This window comes from Vombatus ursinus, unplaced genomic scaffold, assembly GCF_900497805.2.
Source record: "Vombatus ursinus unplaced genomic scaffold, bare-nosed wombat genome assembly UNPS02001419.1, whole genome shotgun sequence".
Classification (NCBI taxonomy): domain Eukaryota; kingdom Metazoa; phylum Chordata; class Mammalia; order Diprotodontia; family Vombatidae; genus Vombatus; species Vombatus ursinus.
Window position 1 is genome coordinate 30,434,259 of NW_020941197.1, and position 16,095 is coordinate 30,450,353.

Sequence of the window (16,095 nt, forward strand, 5' to 3'; positions counted from 1 at the left end):
TGTGTGTGTGTGTGTGTGTGTGTGTGTGTGTGTGTGTGTGTGTGTGTGTATTCCCCAGGTGGTTTTTATGTTATTAATAACCCCTGTAGTTAGATTATAGGTAAACATGGCTGTATTTCTGTTGCTTAAGATCCAAAACTAGATTAACATCCATACCTCTCTTCTGTTTACTGACAACAATAGTTTTACATGCAAGTTTTCTGAACACATTTATTTCATAAAACGAGGTTCCTGAGTATCTTGGAATGTTTTCCTTGGCTCATGTATGAGGAACATATTTTTGCCCCTTTTCCCTGAGTTATGAGTTCTCCAAAGCTAGGAAGCCATCAGGGTGAAAAGCTGTAGGAATTAGTAAATCAGTCAGTGGACAAAAAATATTCTTGGCCTTTTGTTTTATGCAAGGCATTGTGTAAGACCACTGTAGGAGACAAGTCCCTGTCACTATCCTAATGTCTCTAGCATTACTGAAGGTTCTGAGAGCATCTCTTAAGAAAAGAGACGGGCAGAAAATGACTGCTCAATTCTAGGTAGTTTAAGGGGACCACAAATTGGGCGCAAGAGAGAAAGTGAAATCACTGGAGACAACTCTCAGTTCTTGTAGATCGGAGAGCTATATTCTCCCAACAATCCCTGTGCCGTGAGCTTTTTAGGAAAGAAACCAAGTCATTTAATCAACGAGTTAACTAATCATTCATTTCTATTTCTACCACAGCTCCTGTACCTCAGAAACTAAGAACCATAAAGTCTGAATCTCTGGAAGACCCCAAACCAATGCCTGAAAAGGAGAGGGCAGTGGAATGCAGCTGTAATCATTCCCCAGAGCCAAGTACCCACCCTAGAGAGAAAGAAGTCTCTACCATCTCAGCAAGTTTGCCATTTTCAACCACACTAGAGAAGAGACAGGATTCAGAGGAAGCCACAAAGATCAATGAAAGCCACCAGAGTGAGCTCAGTGCTCAGCAGGAGAGCTCCAGGGATAAAAAAGAAGATGCTATGTTCCTTTCAGCAACGGTAAGGTGGGGGCAGCTAGGTGGTGCAGTAGATAGCACACTGGCCCTGGAGTCAGGAGGACCTGAGTTCAAATACGGCCTCAGATACTTGATGCTTACTAGCTGTGTGACTGTGGGCAAGTCACTTACCCCCATTGCCTAGCCAAAAAAAAAGAAATGGTGAGGTGGCAGCAATGGCTAGTTTAACCTCGAGAGCCTTCCTCCCCCTGCCCTATTTTCTAAAGTGTTCTTACTCTAGTTGAAAATATCTCTTTTAAGGCTAGAAGAGATCCCAGACAATCAGAACAGCATCACAGTTACATGTTGAATTTTTCATATACTTAAAAAAAGAATAACAAAGTCACATGAGGGATTTTCAGTTTCATGTACAAACTTCTGTTATACAGTGTATATGAAACTATGCACTTTATTTGGTATTTAAGATCAAAACAAAAAAAAAAGTTAAGATTATGAGAAACAAACCAAAAAGAATTAGAAAATTTTTGATAGCTAGGGCCAGAAGGGACCATGGAGATCACGTGGTCGAACTTCCTCATTTTTACAAATTATACAACTGAGGCCCAGAGGGATTGAGTGACTTGCCTCAAAATACACAGTTACTCAGTGGCACAGCCAGAGCTTTAAAAAAAAAACCAACAAACCCAGGTCTCCTGTCTCCATTCCAATAAATCTTTTCACTCTACCAAGAGTCCTTTTCTCCATCTATGAGTATCTACGAGCCCAATTATCTAACTTACATTGTAGAATGTAATAAGTGTTTCATGAATGGCAGAAGCCATTTAGAAGCAGTGTTTGAGAGATGCTAGGAAACACAGGGTAGCTAGGTGGAATGGCAAACCACTCAAGTATCTTTGCCAAGAAAACCCCCAATGGGATCACAAAGAGTCTGACACAACTGAAAATGACTGAACAACAATGAGGGAAACACTGGCTTGCAAAAATTCTACACTGAACTATTTTTCAATAGGAGTAGGGAAATTTTTTAAAAATTAAAAACTTTCCCAAACCCTAACTAGATTTCCCCAATTCTAAAAGAGCCTTTGGGCTTTGAGGTTTGTTGAGTGGAGTAAGGGATAGAAAGAAGAAGGGAAAACTAGAATCTTGACCACACTGTGGGGAAAGACAGGAGAGTTTACTAGTAAAATAAGTCAAAGGCTCAGGCAATTAGAATTCCAAACTGTGGCTGTTACAGTCTTATTTGGTATAAGTTATACTTAAGTGAGATATGTTTATAAATTCATCATCCATTTACTAATGAGGGCATTTATTTGGAGGAACCCAGGGATGTACTTGGTATCAGAATGTTCACAAACTAGCTATTACTTCAGTTTCCCTGACGTCCAGTAGAAGCCCTGGTGAATTTCCTGTAGAATGTAACCTTCTTAAGGACAGGGACTATTTCATTTTTGTCTTTGTACCCCCAGTATCTAGCAAGTGTCTTGCACATAGTAAGGACACAATGTTTGCTGAATGAATGAGTGAGTGAATAAATGCATGAATATAAGAACTGAAAAAAAAAAACCTGCTAATCAGATAAAGGGATTTGTGATATATTTCAGGATGAAGATGACTCTTCGAGTGCCCTGATGTGGCCTGAGATTCAACAAGAGTTGAAAATCATTGAGTCTGAGGAAGAGTTCCAGGCTCTACCATCAACTGCCCCAGATATCAGCACAAGCCAACCAATTCTCATTTCAAGTCCAAAGACCACCCTTTCCCCTTGGACAAGGGACTTCTCTGATGACTCCAACCTGTCTGCGGTCCCCATGGAAGAGACTACAGATAAAACCAGTCAGGTCCCACCTCCAGAGGGTGCTGCTATCCCCATGCCTGGAGCTCGAGGAGACCCAGAGCAGCTTCACAGCCACCAGCGGACTGAACAGGCAACCAAGCTGTTGTCTGAGCCGAGTAGGCAGGGGGACTCTGCTTCTCCACAGGACAGTCTCTTAATGGGCAGCTCAGGGAATCTACTTCCACCTCCCCCGCCTCTAGAGCAAACTCTTCAGAAAGAAGACTCTGTGACCAATAGCCCTGAGAGAAAAGAAACTTCAGAGGCTATGGGAACAAATTGTCATTCAGACCAGACCCAGGCTGCAGACAGTCCCAGTGATCCCGGCAGCTTTTATCAGCGGGAAGAAGTGGTCTCAGAACAGGGGGAAAAGCAAAGTCCCAAGGAGAAGACAGAGAAATTGGCTTCGGGGGGAGAAGGTCAACTAAGGGAATTTGGGAGCTTGCCACTTAGAGAGAGGGATAGAGCCAGTCTAATGCAGGACACTTTTGACTATGATGAAGAAGACGCCTCCACTGACATTGCACCACAGAGTTTAGAAATGGTAGAGCCCTGGGAGGACCACCAGTGGGTCACAAGCCCTCTTCATTCCCCAACACTGAAAGATATTCAGGAAACTCGCCCACAAGAGCTCCTCCTGCAAAATCAAAGAGAGAAGAGGCTCCCCCGTAGACCCAGTTTTGTTCAGAGTCATTCCTTAGACAGTGAAACTACCATGAGAAACCAGTGGACTCATCCATTCCCTTCATCGAGTAGCTGTGTCAGTCTGGGATCATTAATGGCTTTTGACCCTTTACAGCTGCTGCCACCCAACAGAGAAAAAGGTGAATGGGAAAAGAAGGCACCAAGACATTTCAAAGAGCTCTCAGAGCCAGAGGGAACAGAAGATGCCCTTGGCATGAATTCAGGGAGAGACATACAATCCAAAACAGTAAGAACCAGTCCTGTCTGCTTTACAGAGAAAGAAACAAAAGTAGATCAAGAAAACCTTCAGCCAGACCCTTCAATGCCCGTGAATCAACAAGGTAGCTGTGGCTCAGCATCAGAGAATGTTAGGGAAAATTGTCCATCCAGAGTTCAGGACAAGGCCAGCCCTGGAATGCCTCTTGTTACCAAAGGTGAGTTGCTTCCTCCCCCCAAGTTACAGCTAAAGAATAATGACTGTGTGCTGCCTAAAGGGAAGAATAGACCCTCTTCCCTCAACCTGGACTGTGTACCTCTCGTAAATGACTTCTTTAGGTTTGAGAATGTGACTTCACTCAGTTCACCTGGAAGCCAACTGTATGACCAAGGAGAAGCTAAAACGAAAGATCCCAACTACCCATGGTCCCCCATCTGCATGACCTCACCTCACAGTAAAGCAGACCCCTGGAGAGTTCACTGTGGTCCCCAGGACCTAGACATGGTTACTCATGCCTTAACAGGCCGCCGTAATTCTGCCCCTGTGAGTGTATCAGCAGTGAGAACTTCCTTCATGGTCAAAATGTGCCAGGCCAGGGCTGTGCCCGTCATACCACCTAAGATTCAATACACTCAGATTCCACAGCCACTCCAGGCTCAGAACACAGGGGAAGATGTACTTCCCCCTGTACAGAAGGCCAAAGCAGAGGCCAGCCCAACTGGCGAGACACCTCCAAAGTCTGCTGGGGATGACTCACCTCCTTCCCTTGGGAGACCTAGAGAGGAGAACACAAACCCAGAAGGAAAGGGAAACGATTCCATCCAGATGGACTCCACATCTTTTGTGTCTGATGACCACACCCTTTCTCCAGATCCATGCGTGTCTTGCCTCCTCTCCTCCCAGGATGCTTCAGTACCCTGCAGGAAACGTACATCAGAAACAGAACCATCAGGAGACAATCCACTTTCTTCAAAAATTGAGCGGTCGTCTGGGGTTTCCAAACCTTTCCACAGATCAAGACCGGGAAGACCTCAAAGCCTAATCTTGTTTAGCCCTCCCTTCCCTATCATGGATCACCCATCTTCCTCTTCAGACTCCAGGGTCTTACTTTCCCCTATCAGAAGCCCCACCCAAACAATTTCTTCTGGTATCATTTGTGGTGAGCTGGCTGAGAACACATGGGTGACCTCTGAAGGAGTCACACTTAGGAACAAAATGACTATCCCTAAGAATGGCCAGAGACTAGAGACGTCAACCAGTTGCTTTTACCAGCCCCAGAGGAGATCAGTGATTCTGGATGGAAGAAGTGGGAGGCAAATAGAATGACATCAGCTTACCTACCACTCTTTCACTTAGAACCTTTTACTCTGTCTTAAAAGACTACAGGGCTCTGTTAAGATTTGCCTGGGTATTATTTTATGGCTAACTCTTTTATTCCAGAGGAAAGTTAGCCAGCTTTGGGATTTTCCAGGCTTTTTGTTTCCCTTTTTTAGCCATTGTACTGGCAATCTTGAGGCAATTCAGGTGCTCGTTAATATTTACTAACAGCATTGAGGTGCTCTGTGGAAAGACAAAGATGAAATTCAATTCAGTCTATTTTCCTGCTTATTAGTAGCTGAAGGGAAACATGTTCAGTGAGAGAGATGACTAAAATGCAATTTGGAAATTATCTGTGAATTGCGTTTATTCATCCACGCTATCTTTATCTAATACTATTGAGAGTTGGCCATAATAATGCCCTTTGCAACAAAGAAAAATCTTTTTCCTGTATCAGAAGACATTGTTTCTGAGGTTTCTGGTTTCTTCTTTTCCTTCATATTATTTAATGCTTTTTAAAGCTCTTGCTTCTTTAGTAACTTTTTCTAATATGCTTTATAAAATTCTGCTATCAGAAAAGAGAGTAGATTTGGAAATATAAACCTACTGTGCCCTTAGAAATTCAGGCAGGTGGATTAACAAATATATTTTTTCCTTGGTGGTCCCATATCTGTGCATGCCACCAAGCTGGTGCTACTGGCTAAAAGTACAGCATAGAAAACAAAAACCCACAATAACAAATCCTGTGATTGACACCAATTAGGAAGAGACTTTTTCTCATTTGTATTTAGCAATGTGTGAATTTGCCTGCCTTTCTCATTTACATACCCAATAACTCGAGAAAGACATTGAGGGCTATGATAATGATGGATGCTCTTTTTATTTGGGGGCACTACAGTGTTAAATTGGAGCTATTTTGCTTCCCTCCAAATCTTCTTTCAAATGTCAGAGTAAAAGAATTTGTTATAATATATAAATTGCCTGCATAGAAAATATGGGATGATGCCAGTATTTTTTAGCTAAGTGGGGATAGATTCCTCCTTATCCCCTCCTCCCTGAAAGTGCTCGTTCTTGGGGGGAAGGATGGAGAAGGGAGACAGTGGCTAGTAAGGAGGTTCCCTCCAGCCCCCCATCTATCCCAAGGTAAGAGCCATCCCTACAGAAGATACATTTTAATTGTAGCCAACAAATCACCTCCTTTCTCCCTGCCTTCTCAGTTCTCATGGATAGATTTGGGAGAGCCCTTCTCTCTCCATTCATCCTTATGCTCATACATGCTCCTTAGTCTACTTTCTCCAGATACTTAAGGAAGAATCTAGCCTGACATTCCTCTAGCCCCAACTGTTCCTCCTTTCTTATCGGATGCAAGAAAACCACACAAGCATGATCTGGAGCTAGGTTTTTGAAAAAAGCATTCCAGCTTCAATCCCACATAAGACAACTTATATACCAGTTCATTTGCTTTGCTGCCCCAATAAAGGAAACTTTCCTGTTTGAAGGTCAAATGGAGATGTGACCGTATTGGTGATGCTTTTCCTAGTAGCCTCTGTCATCTCTCTGCCCTTGCCATCCTCTTTTCAGGTCAAATCCTGGCTAAATCTAATACTCTGCTCAGGTTCAGCCACCCAAGAAGAATTGGGCAGAGATGTTACCTTACCCTGGCTTGATGACATTCCACTTCATTCATTTATAAATTCCAAAATGATGGCACAAGAAGGGACATTAGAAATCACCTAGTTCAAGCCTCTCATTTTATGGGTGAAAAACAAGGCCCAAAGAAACAAAGTGATTTGCCTAAAGTCATACAGCTCGCAAGTGAGAGAACCCAAGACTAGAACTTTCACTTTCTCCCTAATAAATCAGAAATTTTTTTGGACTGCTTTCTTGATCACAGGTTTCTGACAGGTCACTGGGTAGGAAGTATTGTGTCAGTTGGTTTGGGGGAAGAGTTCTAAATGTCAGGGGAAACAGGTTGAACAAAGAGGTTAAAGCTCTTTGGTTGGTTTTAATACATTCCTAACAGAGGCAATAAAAAATGGCAGCTGAGCACAGCAGGGGAGGTGGATATTTAAGCAGTAAGGCAAGAGGATCTCCTTAAAAATTGACCTGTAGGAATGGGTGTGACTGGCATATAATGTTATTCTGGAGTTACATTAATTAAAAATAATTGGGGTGAAATTCTGAATTTGATGTCCAAGAATTTCAAATGTTGGAGTAGTTTCCAACGAGAGAGAGAGAGAGTAAGGGCTGTCTTTGGCCTTTCTTTCTGTCCCCAATGTCTAGCACACTGCAGATATTTAATAAATGCTTGTTCACTGACTGAATGAAAGTGAACTGGCTCCATGCCTTCATTCAGCAACTTGAGACAGTTTTCAGTTTTTAGGGACCATGCAATGAAAGCCAAGAGGGAGGAAAATGGAGCTAGTGTCCATGCAAGTGAAGGATTTCCACCCTTGAAAAAAAATTGAGTTTATGAGACACAACTCAATCCCTAGGCTCTTGTCAACTGCTCTTTGCTATGGACCATTCTGCCATCAGCTCTCCCTTATGAACTACATGTTAGAACACAATTAGAATTAAATGATGAAAGCATCAGCATTTTGCTTCATAGTCAGAAAACCTGAGCTCAGTAAAGGGATATTTAAAATATATTATGGATATTTGGAATTCTTAATTGTAACACACTAGAGTATATTTTTGTTATATTGCTATTACATTGAAAAGCCATTGGGTTGCCTATTAATAAGTGACTAAATTTTCAGTGCTCAGTGTTTGATTTCATATATGCATGTATATACATGCACATCATACATACAGACACGTGTATACATATGCACACATGTCTTCAGTTTGATTTTTAGATTCTGACACTATGTTTAAAGAAGCATCTTCAAGAGCTTAAGTGGAAGTTCTCAAAATACACATTGGAATTTGTCTAGGGACAAACAGGAATATTCTCTACTGTCCTTCCCAAGTCAGTCAAATTCCACAGGCTTTGAATGCTGACTTCTCCTCAGAATGCCCCTGCTAGAATTTGAGAAACTTATTCTATCAGTAATTTTCTGATGAACAATTGCCAAAAAAGAGTGATACCTTCTTTGGTCTTCTATTTGATTCCTGGAGAAATAGACCCTAAATTTCGTGAAGATTTTCTCAGGCACTGCTGTATATGCAGGTACTAAAAGAAATCCTTTCAATACTTGTAAATGATGAAGCAAACCCCTCCGAGGCTTACTGTAACACATTGAAACCGCAGAGTAAAAAGTGACCCATCTGATGTCATTGTCCAATGAGGAAAAATACCTTGGGTTTTCCCATTCGTTCACTTAGTTCATGCACTGAAATTTAGATCCTCTGAGAGTAGAAGCAAGTCAGGGCTGGCCATCTGTGACTGGGGAAGTTCTGATACTGGGCCATTTCACAGTGTGGCTATATTAGGAAGACACTATAGCAATATAGACTTGTTTTCATGCTAAAGAGAAATTGGTAATACCAATTCCTTTGGGAATTCCCCAAATCATTTGAAGTCAACTGATACAAATTTTATCCCATTCAAACATGTCATAAGTAGAGAAGCAGTTGAATTTAGTCACAGAATGGCTATAGTAGGCCAAGACTTGATGATCTTGTCAAAATAAACTAGATTAAAGATATCTATCTATTCAAATGGAAAAGAATTCAAATGGAGATGGAAGTTTTGACTTTTAGTTTGATTCATTTGAATAGGAAGGAAGGCAGGCAGCCTGGTTTAAGCTATGGTGAAGTCTGAGTAAAAATATTGCTAAGGACATTAAAAATCCAAGCATCAAATTAGCAGCAGCAACAGTAAACATTAAGTGCCTACTATGTAAAAGATATTCTCAGAGTTTCATCAATATTTATTAAAAAGATTTATTAATTTCTTATGTAACTCCATATTATGAACAAAAAAGACTGGCAATTAAGACAGAGCTCATATGAACTAGAAACACTGAATAAAGAAACTGGGATTGAAGAGAGGGCAATGTTGCTTACGTAATGTTACTCTCCATGCTCACCCATTTCCAGATAGGTATTTTCCAAAGGCTGTGTGGTTCCCGCCAAAGTTGGAATACCATTTTGAGAACATTCAATACCAAATGAAGTGTCATCAGATTAGATAACCATCTGTGCCTTCTCATTCTGCATGATTTTTTCCATTTTCTCCAGATAATGGAGAAAATACTCCATAAAAGGGTCTATCCAATGTGCTGAGAACCTCTTAACATTCTATTGGCACCAGTGCCAACACAGGGACTGTTTTTATCTGAAAATGGGCAAGTTCACATGTGATTCTTCAATGATGGATTTTCAATTCTAACATATTAGATAATTGTATTTATTTCTATTGTTTCTTATATGACAGAATCAGAAAAACTAGCCCAAATTGCGTAAAGGGGGAGGGATGGTGGGGAGCAGGAAATGTCTACATGTGTCTTGGAGTCTCCTACATGAAGGGACACTACTGAACACCAAATTTACATGTTTGGAATTGGAGTGGAAGATCTTGGTTAGATGTATGACTCAACCTAGCTAGATGAGAGTCATGTACTGTATTATTGCCTAGTCTCTCAGATGATGCCTTGAAGCTTAGAGTGATGTGTTCCCAGAAGGGTAATTCCAGATACTTTGAGGATCAGGGGGAAAAATAGGGCAGAACAATCTCTTGGCTGAGAAAGAACAATAACTAGCCCTCACCCAACTCAATACAACCCAATTTTAGCAACTAAGGGACAGAGAAGGAAGTGAGCAACTGTCTAAACATGGAAGTGACAGTCTAGGGATGAGGATTGATTAGCTGGGAGCTCTACCATTTCAGAAAGCACATAATTAGGGATTATCCCAGTGTGTCCCCAAGCACACAACAATCAGTATTTCTTGATAGTAAGAAGGGAAGTGTGAGTGAGGGTTACTTTTCTAATGAAGTGAGGGAGGGTAAGTATAGGAAGTCCATGAAGAACCACCATGGTATTGGAATGTGTGTTATTGGATGAGTTACAAGGCTTTGCTGTAATTTAGCACCATAGTACTTCCTCATTTATGATTTTGCAAGGTGAAGCACTTTTCCAAAGGTTTCTATTAGAAAGCCACAGGATTTCAGTTGTGTGCTGAAATCCACAAACTTGTTTTCCAAAGTATAATCAAAATATTTTTTCTGATTTAAAATAAAATGTATGAATAAATATGACATTAAACATATTCAGAGAAACATATAATGTGTAATTAAAGATAATTGTTATGCTTCCAAAATTTATACTAATAAATATTTTAAAGTATAGTGTTTGTGCTGGGAAAATGAACATGAGGAGACATTGGGATACTCATTAGAACTTAATTATGTCAATGACAGAATAAAGAAGCATCCCCTATGCATTTTCAGGGTCATGATTTTGGATTGCTTGGGCTTTATTGAGGGTAATTTCTGAGGTTGGGGTGAGGTTTGGGAATGGGATAGTGTTGGTTTTGATGCTGGCACTGGAGTTTTATGTCAGGGTTGACATTGGAATAATGTTAGTATGGCACTGTATTGGGTACTGGATCACAAAGTATTAGGACAGAAAGGCCCCTAGAGATCATTTAAATCTAATTCCTACTCCTCCACCTCCATTTTACAGATGGGAAACAGCTCAGGGGAAGTGGCTTGCCCAAGGCCACACAGCTAGTTACTGGTATTCAGGAAGAAGCCACCTTTCACTCTTCATTAAACCATACTTAGTTTTGGACCCAGTTTCAGGCTCACTATTTAAAGTGGAGGTAGAAGGGCTGGGCTTAATTGTGCATGTCTGTAATCTCTGCTACTGAGGAGGCTGAGGCTGGTGGATCACAAGCTCTGGAGTTCTGAGCTGCAGTAGGTTAAGCCATTCGAGTGTCTGCAATAAGTTTGGTACTAGTATGGTGAGCCCCAGGACTGAGGAACCACCAGGTTGGCTAAGGAGGTGTGAAATGGCCCAGGTTGGAAATGGAGCAGGTCAAAGTTCCCATACAGATCAAGGTGCATGAATGGCTGTTACACTTCCAGCTTGGGTGAGATAGGGAGACCTAATTAAAAAAAAAAATGGAGGTCAAAGGGCATTGACAGGTTAACATAGAGTTGTGGCTTTACATAATAACAGCACTATGTACTGCCTTCCAGAACAAACTTCTGGATTGAAAAAGTTGAAGAAACTGCATTAACATGGACCAGATTCACCCCAATAGGCAGTCCTTTTTGATGCTGACAAAGAATGTTCTCTCCAAAAACAAGGCAGTCTAGAAAAAGTTAAAGATACACAGGAACATATATTTCCAAGGAAAGTCTTATGACAACTCCCACCCCTGAGATGAATCCTGTCCCATGATTATTATAAGATCATAACTTTACAACTATCAGAAGATAACTGACAATCTTTATATAATTTCTCATATTGGCCAGACTAGCAATATTCTTGGCCTTAACTGAGCTCAATTTCACTTTTTCATGAGCCCAGAGCTAGGTACAGTCTATCTTTTAGGCTACTCTAGACCTTAACTGAAGCCCACCTAATCCCCTTTGGACTCTACTTCTACATTACTAAATTTTCCCAAGTTATTTTGGACTGTGAATGATTTGCAGATAAGTCAAGCCCTGAACTTCCTCAAGGAAAGAGTTTTCTAGACCAGAAATTAGCCAGCCTTTGTGTGTAGAGTTGGGAACAAAAAGGTTGCCAAGCGGTTGTTTTAAAACTGATGTCATGCCAAAGACGTGTGATTTCAGCAATGTGGCAACTCTCTTGACAAACCTAGATGGTAAATCCTAACTTAGTAGATGGTCTTTGAGAGTTGCTGTAGCAAAACAAAACATTAATCACCCTGTGGCCAACCTAGTGATAAGCCCCTTCCAACTTGGCAAAACTGGTCCTCAGATGAGTTATATCATCATGTCTACACTAGAAGTTCTTCCATCTTGATAGGACCTATCAGAGCTTGTGTTCTTCTGACATAATCTTCAAGAACCCAGAGGCACCTCCACACTATGCAATATAACCTTAGTGGAGGTTCACATACTAATCTTAAGATAAAGATTGTAAAATCAGATGGTCTGCATGTGCATGCAAGGGGCTGGGGGAAATGCTACTGTCTACACGTAAGGATCGTCCAGCACTTCCAGTTCTCAATGGATGAATCTGAAGTGTGGCAATACCTACGACTCAGGATCCAAGTAAGTCCCTCATGCTTATAGAATCATAGAATCTTTGAGTTGGAAGCAACCTCTTTGAATCCTGTCTGCAATGACATATGGCCATATAGTCTCTGCTTAAAGGCGTCCGGTGAAAGGGGATACACTTATCTCCCAGGACAACCCAGTTAACTCTGAAACAGTGCTAATTGTCAGGAATTTTTTTTTTTTTTTTGGCTAGGTAATGGGGTTAAGTGACTTGCCAGGGTCACACAGCTAGTAAGTGTCAAGTGTCTGAGGCCGGATTTGAACTCAGGTCCTCCTGAATCCAGGGCGGGTGCTCTATCCACTGCACCACCTAGTTGCCCCTTTTCTTTTTCTTTTGAAGTTTTTCCTTACATCAAGCTTTGTCCAACCCACTGCTCCTAGTTTTGTTCTCTAGAGTGAAGCAATACAAATCCCTTTTCCATATGATCAGACCTTCAAATATTCAAAGGCAGCTATTATATCTGTGCCCCTTCCCCTCAATGATAAATATCCGGTTTCTTCAACCAGTCTTCTTATAGAGTGATCAGTAGTCACCATCCTTTTCACCCATTCCTAAAATGTGATAAGCAGAACTAAACACAATATTCTAGATAAAAACATAGTGGGACTATCACTTTCAGGTTGAACATTATGCCTCTTAATGGATCTGAAGACTATTAGCTTTTTGGCTATCATGTCATATTGTTGACTTCTATTTACCTTGTAGTCCACTCAAAACCCCCATATCTTTTTCACACAATGCCTAATGGCATCCTATATTTGTTAGGATAATCCTTTTTAACCCAAGTCTAAGGCTTTATATATATCTCTATATGATTAGGTGATTAGGTTTGACTGATACGGTATGGTTAGGTTTATCATTTTGGCCAAGTGAGATAGTTTTAGAACCCGTCATCCAAGATGTATGCCATCCCACCAGCTTTGTGTTATCCACAAATTTGAAAAATACGCTATCTGCCTTCAGCCAAGCATTAATTTTTTTGAGTACCAGGCCAATATGGGGCCATTCCATTAAAGACTTCTCCCCACAAAGACCTAAATATCACTTCACTAATAACAATTTTCTGGGTCCAGTCACTTAACCAGTTTCAATATGCCTAACTTTGCTACCATCTAGGTCACACCTTTCCACTTTACAATGATAGCATGAGAGACTTTTGTCAACTACTTTGCTTAAATGTAAGAGATAGAGACAGAGAACATTCCTCTAATCTAGTTTAATAACCACATCAAAAAAAGGAAATGATATCATTCTGGCATATGTTCTTGATGAAGTCATGCTGGCTCTTAGTGATCACATTTTTCTCTCTAAACGGTGACAAATACATTCTTTAATATTTTAGAACTTTGTCAAGATCAGCAAATCCTCTATTATAAATTACATATATTCTCTTGGCTCTGCTTTCTTCACTCTGTATCAACCCTTATGTCTTTCCAAGTTTCTCTGAACCCCTCATATTTGTTCTTTCTTGCATTGCAACCATATGCCATTACATTCGCACAGCCCAATTTGTTTAACCATTCACCGATATAGTATGATTTCACATTTCTGCGACCAAAAGTGCTGTATATGTGTGTATAGGATCTGTCCTTGACCTCCTTTGGTTATATTCCAAGTAATTTTCCCATCCTATTTGGGCCAGCTTCATCCATAGAAATTTAGGTCATGGGGGCCTATTTATCCTTCCATTCTGAAATCTGTTCTTCCAAAGTCTAAGGTGCATGTCAGACTTTGCCTGGTTTTTCTTTTTCAGCTATGAATTCTAAGATGTAATGATCAGTCATTTCCCTTCAATGTTCTCAAGCTTTCTACTTCAGCAACTAGGGTTACCTCTGGGCAAACTTGGGAAATTCTCATTTGTCTAGGAGTCATTTTTCTCCAACGTGTCCTCCATCCCATTCAATTTTGCCGTTAGCTAATCTCTTTGAGATTAGTTAATAAGTGCAGACTTAGAGGTCAGGATTATGTGCATTTTAAAAAAGAATTCCATTAAAACCCAAGTTTTCAAGATTCAATGGAATGCATTGGGTGGGTGGGGGGGTGGCAATGAGGTTAAGTGACTTGCCCAGGGTCACACAGCTAGCAAATATCAAGTGTCGGAGGCCAGATTTGAACTCAGGTGCTCCTGACTCCACAGTTGGCACTCTATCCACTGTGCCATCTAGCAGCCCCCAATGGAATACATTTTTAATAGAAATTCAAGGTCTTGGTAGGTTAGTACTCAGGTAGGGCACTGTGAAGAGGTACTTTTATACTCCATCTACTTAAAAGTGGCAAAAAAGTGATATTCATCCATCTCCTCAGGGCTTCCTCAAGATCCCCACCACAGTCTACTCCCAATCTGCTTTTTTCTACCTTCTTTTTAGAGGGCATGTCTACTCTAGCTCAATGTATAATCCATGCAGAGTGGTGTCCTAATTTCAAAGATATTGCCATTTCCCAAAACATTTCTGGATTCCTTTTAATTCCAATTTGGTATAACCAATCAAGATGGCTACTTTAAAGGGGACATATGGATCTGAGTTCTATGTGGGCTAAATATCCAACGAAATTCTATTGCAATGTCTCACCCATCACAAGGAAGTGACCTTTGTTTTCTGAAAGTCATGTCCAGCATGCAAGCATTGGTAAGGAGGTCCTTCCAATCTACAGACAGTGCTACCTGGTGATGAACTAGCTATGTCATCTTATCTGATAGTTTAGAAAAGTTCATTATCAAGATGATAGAAGGGTGACATATGTTTGTCAGTCACAATAATTTAGAAAGATTATGTACTAAAATATAGAAGTATCAAAGGGTAAAGTTACACACCCCTCACGGAGCCTATCTCCCCAACTATGTCTCTGCATCCCCAGAGCACCTAGCAAAGTTGGGGACATAGTACATGCTTGTTGGAGATTTGGTGATATACAATGTAGCCAAAATATTGAGTCATTGTCTTCCTCAGTCTTTTAACCAACTTACAGTCTGGGCCAGACATTAAATTATCTCATCTTCACTCACCAATTTTCCCTCCCATAGTCAAACTGCATCACAGCCCACTAAGTATTCTAGCTCTTCTAGCTTGACCAAAAGATAGTATATTTGGGCAAAGATTCCTAGTGTAAAATTGTTGTGAAATTCAAACATACCTATGAAACAAAAATAGTTTTAAAATTACTAAGGCCCTATAAGGTACAACCACTTTAATAATTATCTTTGGGAACAGATGCAAATGAGAACATAATGGAATATTAATTTTTCTTTCACTGCAGGTGTCTGCTGTGTGGGAATGGAAATATCATTCAGCCTTGACGATTCCTATATGTGATATAGTTATGTATAGACTTGTTTTACACACACACACACACACACACACACACATACACACAACACACACACAATCATTTTCTTTGTTTGGGAGCAGCTCCTAATCTATAATCCTCTAACTAGAGTGGCTGTTCTCATCAGCAGTACCAAAAAAGTGTAGATGTTAGCTCTGAAGCAGGCTCTGGACTGATCAACAATTTAGAGATCATTCTTAGATGAACAAAAATCTGATGTGTCATTGATGATTCAGCAGAACTATATCCATACACATATATGTATATATGTAAGAGAAGAAAGGACATGAATGATAAAAATTAGTCCACATAAGAAAAAAAATGTGGAGATAGTGATATGAATGTGATTATGAATACAAGGAGGTAAAGAAACTCAAACTATTTCTCCTTCACTAATTAGGTTCCAATTCCTTCTCCACCAAACCAGGTCCATTATTCATTTTCTCTAAGAGACTAATACTTTTTCCAATCAGCTCTACTGCATGCTGATCACTCATTTCATTTCACCTTATACTTGTTTTTCTCTTGTTTTGTGATACGTCTTACCTCCCA

The 16,095-nt window shown here is 40.5% G+C and overlaps 1 protein-coding gene across 2 annotated transcripts in view; it reads left to right on the forward strand.

Annotated features, from left to right (window-relative positions):
* ARHGAP31 (Rho GTPase activating protein 31) overlaps nucleotides 1-10,408 on the forward strand; it is a 175,621-nt gene extending 165,213 nt beyond the window's left edge. For both annotated transcript variants that reach the window (XM_027866997.1, XM_027867002.1), the window contains exons 11-12: nucleotides 713-1,011; nucleotides 2,570-10,408. In XM_027866997.1, the coding sequence (XP_027722798.1) occupies nucleotides 713-1,011; nucleotides 2,570-5,026 (2,756 nt within the window). In that variant the 3' untranslated portion in view covers nucleotides 5,027-10,408. The remainder of the gene's footprint in view (nucleotides 1-712; nucleotides 1,012-2,569) is intronic.
* Nucleotides 10,409-16,095: the final 5,687 nt, after the last annotated feature.